This window comes from Galeopterus variegatus, unplaced genomic scaffold (genome assembly GCF_000696425.1).
Source record: "Galeopterus variegatus unplaced genomic scaffold, G_variegatus-3.0.2 Scaffold947, whole genome shotgun sequence".
Taxonomy (NCBI): domain Eukaryota; kingdom Metazoa; phylum Chordata; class Mammalia; order Dermoptera; family Cynocephalidae; genus Galeopterus; species Galeopterus variegatus.
The window spans coordinates 229116-246069 of NW_007727058.1; the positions used below are offsets into that span (position 1 = coordinate 229116).

General features: G+C 50.5%; 1 protein-coding gene across 2 annotated transcripts in view; it reads left to right on the forward strand.

The window, feature by feature from the left end:
* The window catches only part of CCDC12 (coiled-coil domain containing 12), a 59638-nt gene that overhangs the window by 34830 nt on the left and 7854 nt on the right, over window positions 1-16954 (forward strand). For both annotated transcript variants that reach the window (XM_008573645.1, XM_008573646.1), the window contains one exon: window positions 3016-3083. In XM_008573645.1, the coding sequence (XP_008571867.1) occupies window positions 3016-3083 (68 nt within the window). The remainder of the gene's footprint in view (window positions 1-3015; window positions 3084-16954) is intronic.

A 16954-nucleotide genomic window follows, 5' to 3' on the forward strand; every position in this document is an offset into this window, starting at 1 on the left:
CTACAGTTGTGTTTCTTCTGTTTTTGAGCCCCTGCTTTGTGCACAGCAGCCCAGGCTGGGGGCATCTGTAACTTCAAGCTGTCTGCGAAGCTAGTGCTGCACCCCACCCACCAGACTGCTGGGTATTTTTTTTAAAATGTCATTTAGATAGTTGGGTGTTTTCTCACTTATTAATGAATAACTTGGCCTTTGTCAAAGCACTTGAGTGTCTCTGGGACTCCAGAAGGGTGGTGGCAGCAGTTTGTCATTGCTGGAGGGCTGGGAAAGGGCATGGTATTTGCAAAGCACTACTTCCAAAGGGTAATCCCTTCCCAGCAGTTCCTGCCATCTTCTGCGAGGTGGTTCAGATAAATGGAGTCCCTGTGGAAAGAAGTCTTCTCCTGGGGTTGGGGGCCTTACCCCACCAGCCCACTTTGGGGAAGGCTGAGCCCTTTCTCCTCTTCTGCCTCTGTCCTTACTCTCTAAGTGCAGGCGTCCACCATCCCCTTCCCCTGAAGCAGACACCTTTTGCCTTCAGGAACTTTGTGTTTGAATGTCCAGGCTTCTGGCTTGCTTCATCTGCCAACCTTTAGTCAGGGAGGGGTGCATGTGTCAGCTGGGCATCTGTGGAAACCCCATCCAGGTCCTGCAGCCCTAGGAGCCATTTGGAGTACCCCAACTTTTGTACTCTGCTCTCCCTTCCCTCTGGCCATCTCCAAGCATCTGCCTCTCTGCCCCAGGGCTGCCTTGCCTGGCAGAGGTCTGCAGGCTCTCCACAGCCTCCCCTGTGGCTCTTGTTGCCTTAGAACACTGGCCAGCCCTTCGTGATCAGCCCCCACCTGCCTTGACAACCTTACCTGGCATCACCTTCACCCCGCTGCTACTCCTGCCACCTGTACGTTCTTCAGACCACACCCTGCCTTTGCTCAAGCTGTGCTCCCACCGGAAATGCCCTTCCTACTCCTGTCTCTGCTTCCTGTAACACCCACATTCTGCTCATCCCTCACCCATCCCCTGAGAACCATGTTGACCTCTCTAATGTAGCGGCTGTCACTTAGTCAGTTATTATGTTCCTGCTGCCTCGTCCCCTTGAGACTGAGCCACCCTGGGTTGAGAGTGGGAGGGGAGCATCTTGATCTGTTCATGTTATAGGAGCCCTTCTCTGGGCCAGGCCTCCAGCCTGATTTTGGCAGTCTCCTCCCCCATAGGTTGTGTGGCCAAGGAATGGCAGGGTCTGGTTGTTGCCTTCAGGGTTTCCATGATGGACACTGGCAGGAAGTGACTTGTAGAGCACATGCCACTCCTGGGGAGGCAGTTATCAATGACATAAACAAACTTCTAGGGGAGGTAGTCCAAGCAGCTATTTTACTTATGATTTATATGTCAGCTCCAGCTCATTCTTAAGCCCATCACGGCAGGTTCCCTATGGAGCGGGCTTACGGTATCTCTCAGAACACTTCTCCAGTGAGTCAGAGGCAGGCTGCTGTTGGTAATGAAGTGAGCATTGACACCTTCTGGAGGGCCAACCCCAGCCTCCAGGGAGACCCACGACAGGGGCCCTGTCCTGGAGCCTCTCAGTCCCTGCACTGGGCCCGAGGCGTATGCACATGCACGCACATGCCCTGCATGTCAGTTTGTCCACAGGGCAGGCTGAGTGGTAATAACTTAGTAAGGGAGAAGGCCTTTTCTGCTGCAGGTGGGAACAGCATGACAGTTTCCATCTGTGTGGCCCTCAGTGCACCAGAAGAACAAGTGTACTATGTCGAGGTTGAGATGAGCATGACTTTTCTAGACTTGAAGAAAAGGTGGCAGGTGGGGGAAGTCAAAAGAACCAGATTTAGAAGAAATTTTCCCATAGAAACTTCAAACTAATTCCCCTTGCCTCTGTCTCCCTAAATACATTGCCGTCCTGGGCAGTTGTTGCTTTGCCCCCCACGGATTTGTCACCCCACTTCCCCTGGGTGATGGAGCTGCAAAGGATTACTCAAAGCCCATCTCTTCTGAGCAGTGAGAGACCCCAAAGTGGTTAATCTCCCCCGGAACCCTCAAGCGAGAGGCATACCTTCCTTGGGAAGTTAATTCCGAATTAGGGTTCTCTTTCTGCATTTATTTTTCAGACCAGGAAGTTACAGGACGAGAACATAGGTGGAGTTATAGTTTAACAATATAGGCTGGTAACTTTCAGTGAAACAAGTCAGATGACATTCCATTAGACAATTAAGTGGTCCTGTCAACAAAAGCTTGATCTTGCAAACATTCCTTCTCCCTCCAGCTTTTTCCAGTATCTTTACATATCAACCAGTAACTAGTCTGTCTTTGAGCCAGCAACCTTGCTGTGCCACAAATCTTTATCTTACACCAGAGACTTTATAGCCTGAGGAAAATTTCCAGTCCTCTGCAAGGTCAGTATTTGAAACTGCAAGGCTTTGGAAAACCAGGCCCTGTGAAGTACATTTGCTTTAAGAATCCTCTACAGGCAATGAGTCCTGTTACAAGCCTGGTCTTAGTTTGAGTTATGTTACTGCTAAAGGAAACCAAATAGGTATTTCTGGAGAGACCTGTGGCCTGGAAGGGGAGTCAGCAGGCCTGAGCTCTCATCTGGCTCTGGTTGCTGGTGGCTCTTCTTAACCCCAGTCTCTCCCAGCTCAGCAAGTCATTCCATCCAGATTCATGAATGTGGCTGGTGGCCTGCCAGCGTGGGCCCTCCATGGCACTTGACCAGCTCCATTTCTCACCACCTAAAACCTTCTAGCTCCTCCTATTCATGTTCTCTGAGGGCTACCATGTGCCTGGGACTGGGCTGGGGCCATGGATGTTTAAATTCTGCCCGGGCAGTAAAGGGTGGGGATGAGACTCCGGTGTTCATCCTGTCAGGTGCAGCAGGCATGTGTCCTACTTGGAAGCCGGAACCCCAGGCTTGTCCTTGGCAGGGGGGCTGGCTCCTGAGATGTCTTGTTCTTCATCACCTCCCTGGGTGGTGTGAGCTGGAAGTAGGAGTGTTCATCTGAGCAGGTGGTTTTCTCCCTTTCTCTGTAGGACAAGGAAGATGGGGAGCCAAAGACCAAGCAGCTGAGAGAAGAGGAGGAAGAAGGCGAGAAGCACAGGTAATGCTATGGGTGGCTCTCGCCCTGCTCTCTCCCCCAACACCCATTGCTCTCCAGGTCTCTTTGTCCTCCCAGCTCTGTGTTCTGACTCTTGACCCTTCTTCCTCTCCCCAGCATGGCTGCCTTGTTCAGACCTGAAAATCTCAACCTTCCCACTAGTGGGGGGCCTCTCTGCATCCTTTCCCCATTTGCTATCTGGCTCTTCCTTAGCCACCAGCCTTTTCTTTCTTTTTTTTTTTGTCCTTTTTGAGACCGGCCACACTGCGCTCATCCAGTGAGCGCTGTGAGCGCACCGGTCATCCCTATATAGGATCCGAACCTGCGGCGGGAGCGCTGCTGCACTCCCAGCACCGCACTCTCCTGAGTGCGCCACGGGCTCGGCCCTTTTTCTTTCTAATGCTCATGTCATGTCTTTTCACTCCTCTTGCACACCTTTCATGGCATGGTTCCACATCACCTGCAAAAGATCCCACTTCTTTACCTGGTGTGTATAGCTCTGCCTGGGCCATCCTGCCTTGTCCAGCCTCCTCTGGTTTCCCTGTAACACCCGTGGCCACTCAGCATTTCCCAAGCAGTGTTTGTCTGTCCTCTTGGCCTGGCATTCCTTTTTGTCTCTCCTCCACCTTTGACATCTTGGTCTTCAGGCCTCCTGTTTCTCTTTCTGTACTCCCCTCAGTAGTTCATTAGAGTATTTATCTTATTTTGCCAAATAATGTCATCTAGTTGAGTTGAGTCGCCTAAACACAGCACATGTGAGGGGCCTGGGCACTCTTCACTGGTGGTTGTAGGTCTTCCCCCTGAGTCTTGGAGGCTGCAACCTCCACAGAACTGCAGGTGCTGCTTTGCATTAGATGTGCCTGGGAGCCTTTTGCAGGAGCCAGTGTGGGGGGGGGGCGGGGAAGAGCCATGCCGGAAGTTCCAGAGCTCTCCTGCTCTCCCTCCCATGCCCAACCCTGAGCTGGGGCTCTCTGCCTGGGATGCAACTGTGTCCTTAAGGACAGGTGGCCTCGATTTCCTCTGCCCTGAGCAGCTTCCTTCAGGCGCAGGGCCTGTGCAGGTGCCTCGTTGCTTGGGGAAGGAGATCTTGATGTGGTGGGCTATGCTTTGGGGAGGGGCAGCAGGAACCGAAGGAGTGCTGCCTACAGGAAGCTGGGCAGGCACACCTGAGCAGGCCCTCCTAATGCTGCGACCTCTCTTTGCCTTCACCAGTATGAGTGGAACCCTCTTCGGGCAGGCCCTACCTCTGCCTTCTATCAGTGCAGATCTCATAAAGCCTTTTACAAAGTACACCGCAGGGTCCTTGCCACCTCAGTTGGGCTCAGACATGCGACCAGCTCTGTGCTGAGAAGCTTGTGATGCTGAATGATAGAGTGGGTTCCCTGCACCTCAGGGTCCTTGGCTAGTGATGGAAAGACAAAGCCCAGGTAATTGCTCCTTTGACTAGTGACCCCACACTTGGATGATGGGGGGTGGTGCCTACACAGTGTCCCCCATTCTGTGGTAACTACTTAGAGGCCCTTTGATTTTCTTCTGGTTTGTTCTTGGGTTCTCAATTGCTGGCTAGAATCTTGAGTTCCACTTTCTCTGCTGTCTTTGATTTGTTGGGTGGTCTCTTCTTTGATCCTCCTTCTCCCTGATGAAAAAGAAGTGTCATTGGTTAGCAGGTGGGTGGGTCATACAGTAGGAGACTTGAGTGTTGAACCATGTCATTGAATCTCAGCTACGGTGTTTAGGTTTCAGAATTGAGACGTACAGGGCAAGAACATTTATAGCAATTTTAGAAACACAATGATACTATAAGCATGTTATTCAGTCAACAAGTACTGACCGTTGGTTGTCTACTTTGTATTGGGTACCATTCTAGTCCCCTGGGAGGCAACAGTGGACAAAATACAGCCTCTACCTTCAGGGAGCAGACTTTCTCCAGAGAGGACAGATGTGAACAACGAAGCGAGTGTGTGGTAAGATGTCAGGTGCTGAGAGGACAGCAAATGCGGAGGAAGGCGGCAGCATACAGTGTGTGGCGAGTGATGGCCTCAGGTTAGCGGCCTGGGAAGCAGGGCAGAAACAGGATTAGGAAGAGGCTTTAACTGTCTGTGGTGTGTGGTTTTGTTTTAAAAAAAGAAAAAAGAGGGAGAGGGACAACCCTGTCTCAAATATGGCAAAATGTCTCTTCTGTTGACTCTGGGGGAGGTGAGTACGTGGGTTGGTTTTGTTACTCTCTGAACTTTTCTCTGTGCCTGAGATACTATTTCATAATAAAAAACTGCGTGAAAAAGAAAACGAAAGGGACGTGTAGTTGCAGGTTCCTGTCAGCAAGCTCTGGTTGAGGGAGGCCCTGCTGTGCGAGGCCTTATGCCAAGGCCCTGCTTACCTGTGGGGTCTTACCAGGTCATCTGTAGTGGACTGAGACCTCCTCTGAGCCATCGAGCCAAGTGAGGGCAGGGAAGTGTTCATTTTCTCACAGCAGCCCAGGGACCAAGCATGCTGTACATTGGATTGGGTTCTGCTTCAGCTCTTATGTTCTTACACTTTTCTCTAATCTGGCCTCTTTGGAGGAAGTGGAGTGGTGGAACAGGTCTGGCCTGGTAATCTGGAGTTTGGCTTCTGGGGCTGTCTTTCTAGAGACTTTGGGCAAGTAGACTTCTCTAAACATCCCTTACCTGGCAGGGCCTGCTACTCGGTCACTCATTTGGCTGCTAGAAAGCCCAGCCTTAGTAAGGAATGTGCTTGCATTTGTAGCCCCCAAAGAAAAGCAGACTTTTCTGACTTGAACAGATTGAGTGCCAAGGGCTTGCTGGACTTATTCAGGAAGGCAAGTCAGAGCCTTGGTCACTGTAACATGGACTTTTAGGGTCTGGGTTTGTGTCCACCCTGGGATGGGGGATCTTTCTCCTTATCTGTACCCCAAGTCTGGAAGGTGACTCCCAGCAGGGTGCTTATGGATTGGGAGCCGACTCCAGGGGACCCCTAGGCCACAGCTTCTGCCACAGCCTCCTTTGCCACTGGGGAGAAAGTGTTGACTTTCCAGCTCCACTGGAGGATGACCTTTGAGGCCAGTTGTCAGTGAGCATCTTGGCTTCCTCAGCTCCTGGGAGGCAAAAACAGCCCGCTCCAGTCCAGGTCAGCACAGGTTGAGCCAGCTGCCAGCTGGGAAGCCCTGTGGGCACCAACCCTTCTGAAGTGTCATGAGAGGAACGCAGTGTTCACTCTGGGCTGCCTTCAGCTGAGGGCAGCAGGACAAGGCCTCATTTTGACATGTCTCTTGAGTTCAGTCTAGATCCAGAGGGTAGGAGGATTTGGGTAGCGAAGACCCAGAGGTGTGGACCTGTCATGTCAAAGGGTGGGTGGTGTAACCTCTTGTTGGGGAGGCATGGACAGGTGTCACTCCATCCCTGTGACCCCCTACTCATAAACCCCAACCCTGGCTTTACGCTTTGTCACTGCGGGTCCCTTGCAGTCTGAGACTTGGGCCCAGACTGGGTGGGTGAGGCTGAGTTGTCTCTGATGCTCCTCTGATCCAGACCCCCACAGAGGGACCTGCTGCCTGTGAGTACCTGGGCTTCCTGTGTGCCCCATCAGCTGACAGCAGGATTCACCTGCCCCAGTCACCCTCTGGGTCACTTGGTGGCCCTTGCAGAGTTCTGGTGGCTTTGTAGGCGCTGACTTGGCTGGTGGCCATTTTTCCATTGATTGGCGTAGCTAGTTCATTGTGCACTTTTTTTTTTTTTTTTTTCCCACGGTCTTAGGGAAATAAATGTTGAGGCAATTCTAGATTCCGCCCAGCAGGCACTGAAATTATAGGAACTAGGCAGATGGAGAGAGCTCAGGATTTGGCAGTAACTTCCAGGTTTAAGGCCAGGCCCTGCCAATTGTTAGCTCTCTCACCCTGGGCAAGTCACACTGCCGCCGCCGTGAGCCTCAGTATGTTCAACAGGCAGATGGGAAGAAAAATAAAACTTGCTTCACACAGTGAATGGAACAAATGCTAAATCTGCTTTCCCAGCCAGTGCTGGGCCTCGGGGCAGACGAAGAGCTTGAGGCCCATCCTGGAGAGTTAAAGGACTGGACACACCTTGAAAAGGCAGAATCAACTTTTATGTAAGGAATGTGCTAACTTTGCAAATAGGGCAATAGTTGGGAAAACAGTAGAGTGGATGGATGGGAGTAGAAAAAGCATATGGAACCAAGAAGTTAATGATTAGGAACTACTTTGTAGAGGCAGTTGTTGTAGGAGGCCATTGTTTTGGACTAAGTTCCTGCACTAGGCCCCAACAGACCAGACTGAAAATAAAAAATGGAGTCACCCCTGCTAAAGTTTAAATAAGTTATTATTTGAGAAATCAGTAGAGAAAGATAACAGCCAACTTCCCAAACAGGCCAGTTTAAATCTTTAATAGGCATGAAAATGAAGTTCCCTCTGCTTTGATCCTTACATAAAGTTAAGAATTTAAAAAGAAATTTTAAAATTATTTTAAAAATTATTTTTCTGAGCCGGCCTGTGGCTCACTTGGGAGAGTGTGGTGCTGATAACACCAAGGCCATGGGTTCGGATCCCTATATAGGGATGGCCGGTTAGCTCACTGGGAGAGCATGTTGCTGACAAAACCAAGTCAAGGGTTAAGATCCCCTTACCGGTCAACTTTAAAAAAAAAAAAAAAGGGCCAGCCCGGTGGCGCACTGCTATAGTGCGCCGCTTGGGAAGTGTGGCAGCGCTCCCGCCGAGGGTTCGGATCCCACATACAGACCGGCCGCTCACTGGCTGAGCGAGGCGTGGGAGCAACACCGAGGGATGCGATCCCGTGGCCGGTCCCGGTCCGGTATGGGCGCGACACTGAGGGTTGCGATCCGTTGCCGGTCACGAAAAAAGACAAAAAAAAAACGAAAAAAAAAAAATTATTTTTCTATTGTTCTGTTTCCAGGTCACCTGACCTTACAAGGACAGTAACTTTGAAATGATCAGTCTGTGTTTTGTTCTTTGTTTCTGCTTTCTTCAGCCTTTTCTGTCTACGAAGTCAACCTCTTGCTCATCTCATTGGAACACATTCTATTTTATTCTAGAATCGCAATAAAGCCAAGTGAGATCGTTAAATTTGTTGTAATTTTGTCCTTTGACAAGAACCTCACTTACTTGGTACATTAGATAGTCTTCGGAAATGAGCTGAGGGCCTCATTGTGCAGATGCACAATGTATCTAACCAGATACACTGTGGGGCCAGGGCTTGTAGCTGAGGAAATGGGAATTTCCAGCAGGACTGGAGGCTGGCACCCCAAGACCTCACCCCTCACTAGCCATCCTGAATGGCACCTACCTTCCTCCCCACCTGGGTTCCCACCACACTGCCCGAGGAGAACTTTTTCAGAATTATTTTGGCTGTTCTAGTTCCTTTGCCTTTCTGTGTACATTTTTCAGTTAGCTTGGTAATATCAATAAAAACCATGCTGGGATTTTAATTAGAATGGCATTGAATCTGTAGATCAAAATTCCTTTAAAATTTTTTTTAACACTCTCTTAGGATAAATCTTACTCCATCGGGTGGGAGTGAGCCCCATCAGGTTGACCAGCCCAGGCTTGGCTCTGTGGGAAGGAAGGCCCACTCCCAGGAGGGCCCCTGCTTATCCTCTGGGCTGAACCTTCCTTCTCCCAGCAAACCTTCTTGTGGCTAACTCTGCAGGGGCATCCATGACTCATCTCTAAGGCAGCTCCCCTCCCCCAGCCCCTGCTTACTGCCTAGGTAAGATGTGCCCTGGAGAGCCGAGCCAAAGAAAGGGCATGCATGTCAGGTGCTTTGGTTTTTTAAGCCATCAGCCACTTCTTCAGATGGCAGGTCAGCTGATTTGTGTTGCAAAGGTGTGTCTAGGGTAGGATTTGTGGCTGACAGTCATTGCACACTGCCTTGTGGGATGGACTATTGGGTTGGGGCTGATAGGTGGGAGAAGAGGGGAGGTGTAGCACACCCTATCAAGCATAGGAGAAGGGGAGTGGGTCTTGTTAAGTGCTTGAACAAGCAAGTCCCAAACCACCAACTCCCACAACCACCACCTCCCTGTGGCTTTCAATTGAGGTCTGTACCCAGCTGGAGCAGTAGGTGGCCATTAGGGACAGTGGTTTGCCTTGGAGTGGGTGTCATGTATTACAAAAGAATCTAGGCCACTGGCCTTCTTTCTTTAGGGATGGAAAACCTGTTCCCCAACTTGATGTGTGCAGCCAGGGTGGAGAGAGGTCGCACCCCAACTGAAGCCCAGCCCTGGCCTAGTTCCCAAACCCTTTAGTCTGGCAGATGCCAGGCCTTCTCTCCTGTGCAGGTTGGGTCCCAGAGATGGTGTCTGTACACCAGGGTGTGTCACAGATCCATGATGTCAGTATGATTTGGCACATATTGCTCCACTCTAGTGGTAACAGCCAGGGCGGCTCCCACCCATGCCTCCTGAGTTAACTCAGTCCTGCTTCAGGCCTGGGGCAGTGGGGATAGGCCGTGGCTTCATGACTTGTGCTGAAGCAGCAATACAGAGACCTATAGCCACCCTGTTTTCCCTGACCCTGTTTCCCAGGAATAGGCCCGGGAATGTGGGAGAATGAATCAAGAGAGAACTGGCTTAAGGAAGATGTGACAGGTACCTATCACATCCTTCTGTGTGGGGGAGGGATGGGAGCTCAGCTGTTTTCTTTCTGCATGGAAAAAAGTTATGATAGCTTGTATGTCGTGATCTTCAGTACTTTCCAGGCTCTTGTCATGAAATCTTCACCCCTGTTCTGGGTCCATGTATAGGTGAGGAAACCACACACAGTTCAGGCAGGTGAAGTGACTTGGCTAAAATCTCCCAAGTGAAAGGGAGTGGAGCTGGCACTGGGACCCTTCCTCCCTCTGGTTCCTAGTTTGATACAGCCAGGGTGGAAACAACTGAGCTAGTCCAGCCTCCTCGTCACAGATGGGGAAAGGATGCCATTCCTGACCTCCGCCTGCAAGCTCCCGAGGCTGGCCAGGCATGGTTCTACTCCACCACCTTTATTCTTAGTGCTACCTGACATGGGGAAGTGCTGTGGCCTCTGTCCCTTGTGCCCTCTTGGCAAGGCCCAGAGGGGCGTGCGTCGGATGCCGGACAGCTGAGTGGTGGAAAGAGGCGTCTTTCTGTCTGGCAGCTGCAGCAGGGGCTGGCAGTTTGCAGCCCAGGGTAGCCTGATGGGGTTGAGCACCGTCTACCTCCCAATGGGTCTGTGGGGTACATTGGGCCCTGGGAGAGTGAGGGCCAGTGGACTGTGCAGGCCCCTGTCCCCACCATCTGGGCCACACATAGCCAGTGTGGTCAGTCCAGTTCTCTCCTGTGGGCCCTTTGAGACTTAGCTGCCATAAACCTTTACAACTCTTCTCTTTTTAAATTTAAATTGATCTTTAAAGTACATAAGTTACAGGTTTTTTAAATTGTAGAAAACTTATAAAATATAGATTAACATGTATCTGTGCATATTCTGCTGTTGTGTAAACCTTCACATACCATATCATGACTATCTTTTGGTAAATATACTTCTATAAAATTCTCGCTTGCAATCCCGTTGCCGGTCCCCGGTCCGGTACGGGGGCAACACTGAGGGTTGCGATCCGTTGCCGGACACGGAAAAAAGACAAAAAAAAAAAAAAAAAAAAATTCTCTATGGCTGCTTAATATTTGAGAGTACCATGATTATTTTTTAGTCCATGTTTTTTGGCACATCAGCTGTCTCTAATTCTTTAAGTTACCCTTTAACTGTGGGTTTTCAGGTAGGATGGATGCAAAGTTGAACCTGTCAATTTAGAGGGCCTGGGTTGGGTTCCGCAGAGTCTTGGGTGAGAGTGGGTGCAGACCACATGATCCAGCTGTGATCGATGGCAGCTCCAGCTAGCCAGGGGCCTGATTTAACCAACGCTTGGCCCTGGTTATTGCCTGGAACAACTGCTGGCATTCCTCAGAGGCCTTTTGGTGGGCCTTGGGGCTGACATGGCTTGGTGAGCTTGGGTGGCTATAGCTGTCCTTCTGTTTTGGTGGCACTCTTGCATGGGTCTTACCCAGCTGCTCTGGCTCTTCTGGTGTCGTGTTTTTAAGGCAAGGGCATGACTGCATTATTTCTAAAGTTCCTCTGCCTCTAACACCTGTGATCCACTGTGATTTTAGGGGCTGAGAAAGGGTTCCCCTGGCACCTGGGAGAGCTGAGAGGATGGGCCTTCCATGGAGGGAGGAAAGAGTTTTCAGAACGATGCTGGAGGCTGAACTCCCACCAGGGAGTGGGAGGCGCCAGGCCAGGTCACAGGATTTTTTTCTGTGAGGATCACTGAGTGCCCAGAGCCCTGACTGAGCCACCTGCAGCCTTGGGCAGGACCCCCAGTCACTCTGTCAAACAGCTTTGCTCTTCTGCAGTGATTGCTGGTCCCTGGGGAGCCCAGTGGGGGAAACAAGGATGGGGGTCCACTTCAAGGTCAGAGACTTGGGTTTGGATTCTGGCTCTGGCCCTTCCCTCAACTCAGGCACATCCCCGAACCTCTCTGGACCCTTCCACATGTAGGAAATGTCAATAACATCCTCGACCTATGTTGAAGGGTGGTCCTGAGAGGCAGCGTGTACAGGGTGATCCTGCTGAGAAGGAGGCATTATCCTGTTCATATGACCTACAATTTGGAGTGGGAGAGGACACAGGAGCTCCCGCCCCTTTTCCTGAAATCCTCTGAGGAGGCATTTGCCAGGGATTGCTTGAGGAGCACTGTCCATCCCTGGAGCTGTGATATGACGCCGTCACGCACATGGTCAGTTCTTGTGCCATGTACTCCAGTCAGCCTGTGTCCTCTCTGTGCAGTCAGAAGGACAGGAGGCCTGGGGTAGGCTGGATAGGAGAAGGAGAGGGAGCTTTTGTTGCCCTATACCTGTCCCCTGTTCCCAGAGTGGCTAAGGCCAGAGTCACTTTGCTGGGGGTCAGTCTCCTCTGCCCATGAGTGGGTTAGCCACTGGGCTCTTTAAAAGTTTCATTTGCTGTTAAGCTAACCATCAAGTGTCCTAAATGAAAATGGTAACTGCCACACAAAAACATCCCTGCATAGTCTATTTCTGGTGCTCGAGTTCTGTCCTGAATTTGTACTTTACCTACACTGAATTTTGTTTTGTGTACAAAACTCACAGCCAGTTGTTGTAGTTGCACTGTCCTGAGCTGTTCCCCTTCTGGAAGGGCGCTGGTAGCCTGCTCTAGAGGACTCTGCCAGAAGAGAGCGTGAGGGGTCTGCCTCACGGCTGTTACAAATTATACTGGGAGAAACATTTGCATGTAGAACGTTTTATTTGCTTTCTTGTTCCTGTTTTGTTACCGTTTCTATGTAATAATTTCCCCAGAGCAGGATTATTGGGACAAAGGATTTGAACATTTTAATGGATCTTGAAAGAAACGACCACCACTTCTGGAGCAGTAGTGTGTACCCGTTTGGGATTGTTGCCTCTCCCCTCATTTTTATGTTTTTCTAGAGGCCTTGTTATTTATCTTAGGGATGTGGGGGTGGGTCTCTACGGGCAGAGCCTAAAGCTATTAGGCTTTTATTGGTTTTTGGGTGGTGGTGGTGGGGTTTTCTGGAAGGGCTCCCATGTGTCTGTACTCTGAATATTAAAATTAAAGCCTTCTATGATCAAAGTTGTTGATCTCTCTGGACAGTGCTGGCCTCCAGGAGCCCCACAGGTTTATCCTGGGTTTGACCTTCCCTGTGGCCTGTTACTATGGGGAGTGCTGATGCCAACTCTCTCTCTGGCCCCTCAGGGGACTTGTATGGAGGGACCAAGGTGGCCAGATGGGGAGCAGGCCATGTGGGACTGCCCCATCTTGTCCTCTCTCTGCCTCTCTGCAGGGGTCTAGGGCAGGGGGTAAGTGCGGAGTGGCCTGAAGATGTGTAGGCTGAGGAGAGGTTAATGCCCCAAAGGGTAAGACTGGTAGCATGAATGAGGGAAGGGGGCCAGAGCTGTGTGACCTTCATGAACAGTGTAGGCTTTCTCTGAGGACTGTTTGCCAGTGATGGGGTTGGAACAGATATATAATCTCGAAGCTTCCTTTCACTGTGATATTCTAGAACTCTACTCCTGGGTTTCATAGTTTACAGAGAACATAACTTTCTCCACCCCCTTCCCCTCAGTGGCACTTATCAGAGGTATGAAAAAACACCCCAAGGGGTGATTTCCCCTGAATCTCCCTGGCCAGCCCACGCCTGGGGCCCCTGCAGCTGGCCTTGAAGAAGAACCCAGGAAGACCTCACAGTGGTCACCATACCAGCCCCAGCACTGGGAGGAAGCAGAGTAGGGGAAATGGAAAAGAGGCTTTTTTCATCTTAGAAGGAAACTCAGTAGAATGTGAACTTGATCATCACCCTGTTGCTTTGCCATAAAGAAGCCACGTAGGAGTTGGCTGCCCAGACCCAGCCACGTTCCTGCCCTCTTTGCATCTGCTGGGCACAACTTCTTAGCTTCCTGTTGTCTTCCCTAGTCATCAAAGGCTCAGAGAGCCCCAGGCTACCCATAAAGCTCTTTCCTGTATGTCCCTGAATTCCTTTATCCAGCCTGAGGCAAGTACGTCCTGAGCCCCTCCTTGAGCTGCCCTAGCTAAGTGCTGGAGCTAGGTCTGTAGGAGCTTGCAGGGCCAGGTGTGGACAGACATCTAGCCATCAAAGGACCTCATGCATGAAGTGTGATGGCGGGAGGATGGAGAGGCAAGTGGGGCCAAGAGGGCCACAGGAGAAGAGTGGCTGGCTGTGCCTTGAGTGGGTGGGGGCGTTAGGGGAGGCGAGGGACTGCCAGCAGTCCTCCCTCATGGGCTAGCTCTTGAAGCCTGATAGGCAGGGGAGTGCATAGCAGACAGGACTGGGCCCTGCAATGGTCCAGGGACATTTACTGTGCAAACAGGCTGTGGGGCCAGGACCATGTGAAAGTTTAGACTTGTTTGGCGGGCCCTGGGGGCTCTGGGTCAGGGGGAGTGAGGGTGGAATCACTGAAGTGGCTGCTGTGTCTGCCTCCTGCAGAGAGATGGCAGGGCTCAACTCAGACAAAGGCTGCCAAGGTGGAGAGGAATGTGGTAGCCCAGGGCATTTGGTGCAAAGAGCAGTGTTCTAGAAGCCATTGGGCTCACTGGGCTGTCTTCCTTCCCAAAGGCTCCAGGGCAAGAAGCACCCAAAACATGACCTGGTCTCTGCTTCCCTTTGGTTGGAGGACAGCCTGGCCCTAGGCCACAGGGATTGGGAGCCACTGCAGCTCAGGTGCCGGGGCTGCCTGATGTGCAGCCCTGCCACAGTCCTCTGCTCCTGAGGTCGGCCTCACTTATGTCCCCTCTGCCCGTTTCCTCTTTACGTTTCCTTGTCCACTTAGTTCATTGGTTCACTTAGTTCATATGTAGAAAGAATGCCGATTACTTTAGAAATTCTGGAAACTGTGGAAAATCAAAGCAAGTAAAAATCACTCTTAGGGATAATCTCTGTCAACAATTTTTTTTTTTTTTTTTTTTTTTTTTAAAGATGACCGGTAAGGGGATCTTAACCCTTGACTTGGTGTTGTCAGCACCACGCTCAGCCAGTGAGCTAACCGGCCATCCCTATATGGGATCCGAACCCGTGGCCTTGGTGTTATCAGCACCGCACTCTCCCGAGTGAGCCACAGGCCGGCCCAACAATTTTGTTTTTTGTGTGAATTTTCTATTACATGTTCAGAACAGTCCTTTGCAAACATTATTTCCAATGGTTATGTAGTGATTCATCCAAGGGCTTGTAGCTATTTGGGTGAGTCTTTATACATTTTATTTTTTGAGTATGTGAGGGATTCATGTGGTTATGCTTCAAAAGGTATTAAAAGGTACACAGGGAAAATTATCTTCCTCCACTCCTACCTTCCTGGTTGGGAGACCACCTTTGTGGCCAGCTTCTGGGTTCTTTCAGAGGTGGGTTGTGCGCAGATATGCAGATATGCTGACATATATCCCCTCCCCCAGCATACTGTAGCATACTGTACTGCTGTTCCTCACCTTGCTCTTCTCAGTCCAGTAGTACATCTTGGCATTCGTGACATGGAAGTTCACAGAATGTCTTCCTTTGTTGTCTCTTCAGCCAGCCACACGGCCTTCTGCTGTTGGTATGGGGCATGGGGCACATAACCTGGGTTTGTATGATATGCTCTTTCCCCTAGGAGAAGGTTAGCTTCAGGAAGGGGCTCTGGTGCCTGTGTCTTTCACAGCACCTAGCACAGGACTCGTGTTTGTTTTGCAGCCTTAGAACAGGGTAGGGTTGACTGAGAAGCTCTGGGTTTTTTCTGGCCTGGTTGTCTTCCCTCGAGAGCTGGAGGTCATCCCATACTTCCTGTGCCATTGCCCAGGCATTGCCTTGGGCAGAGGAAGGGTTCATGGCATTGGATCATGTCTTCTCCTTCCCCTATCTAGAAGGTTTTAGTTCTGGTCTGTCTACACCCAGTTCTGAGCAGAAAGGGTGGCTGAGATGAGTAAGAGAGGTTGGCTCCTGGCTGGCCTGGGTTCCAGGGCTCACTAGTAACTAACACCAATGTGGAGACCAGACAGACTGGGAAGGCAGACAGGGAGAGAGGAGGAAGGAGGCTATTCCTTGGCCGGCCTCAACTGCTAGTGGTGTGTCCTGGGCAGCCCTGCCACTTGGTGTGTGGTGTCCAGAAATAGGCATATCCCTCTCACCCTGTAGGCCACACAAAGACTGCTTTCTATTTATTATTTTTTTCTCATGGTTTTGATTGAATTTGTGTTTAGGGCAACTCCCCTAAGCTCTCCATTGTGACCCTCCCTCATTGCTCCCATCCTAAGAGCAGGGGTGAACCTGAAACATCACTCTTCCCATGGACTGCAACATAGCCTTGTATCAGCACAGTCATTGATTGGAAATTCTACAATTGAAAAATATAACAAAACTAAGAACTCAATAAATGGGCTTAATAGCAGTTTAGATACAGTTAAAGAAGGGATTAGTGAACTACAAGATATGATTGAGAAAAAATATCCAGACTAAGCCATGGAGGAATAAAGTTGGAAAATACAGAAAAGATATAAGAAACATATTGAATATGGTGAAAAGATCTAACATACATTTGCAGTAATTAGAATGACAGAAGCAATATTTATAAAGATAATAGGACTGGACCACTTTCTAGCCACTCGGTTACTCCAGCTACATCAGGGGGTATTTTGAGGAGCCTTGGCAGGCCATGCATGTGTCTTCTGGGCTGCTCATTCCCACTTGCACACCAAGGTTACTCTCTGTGGGCTATGCCATCCTAGTCTGTAGGTCTGCCACATTCCCATCCTAGTAGGTAGAGCTCTCAGTGTCTGGGGAGGAGCTTCTGGGGCAACAGTGTGGAGTGGGAAGGTCATATCCCTGCGAGGTGAGACCTCTGTCCTGTAGGGCACAGCTCTGTTTAGTGTGACAACCTGTGTCATCCCTATACATACTCATAAGAGATGGATGTCCTAGATTTCCATATGGATGCCAATGAAGGCATGATCTTTTCTATGTCTCAGAAACATCAAAGATAGGATTTGGACCCAGGTCACATTGTTGGAAGTCCAGGGCTCTAGCACATCTTTCCCTCAACAGCCGTCTCATGCTAAAGTGGGGATAGCAAGAACCAGCATTTGCCTTCCGTGGCCCCCAGAAGAGTGGCTTCCAGATGCCAATGACTGCCTAGTGAGTGCAGCAGCTTTAGTGTTTCCTGGCCAGTTTGTTGGGTGTTGGCCTGTCCTGCAGGTCTGTCTGGCATCATGTGTCACATCCTGCCCAGTCTCCAAGAGCTGTGGCCAGCTCTAGAGGCTGTATTGGGAGAGCCCAGGATAGCACCTGGGCCAACTCTGTGTGTAAGCCTGTCACTTATTT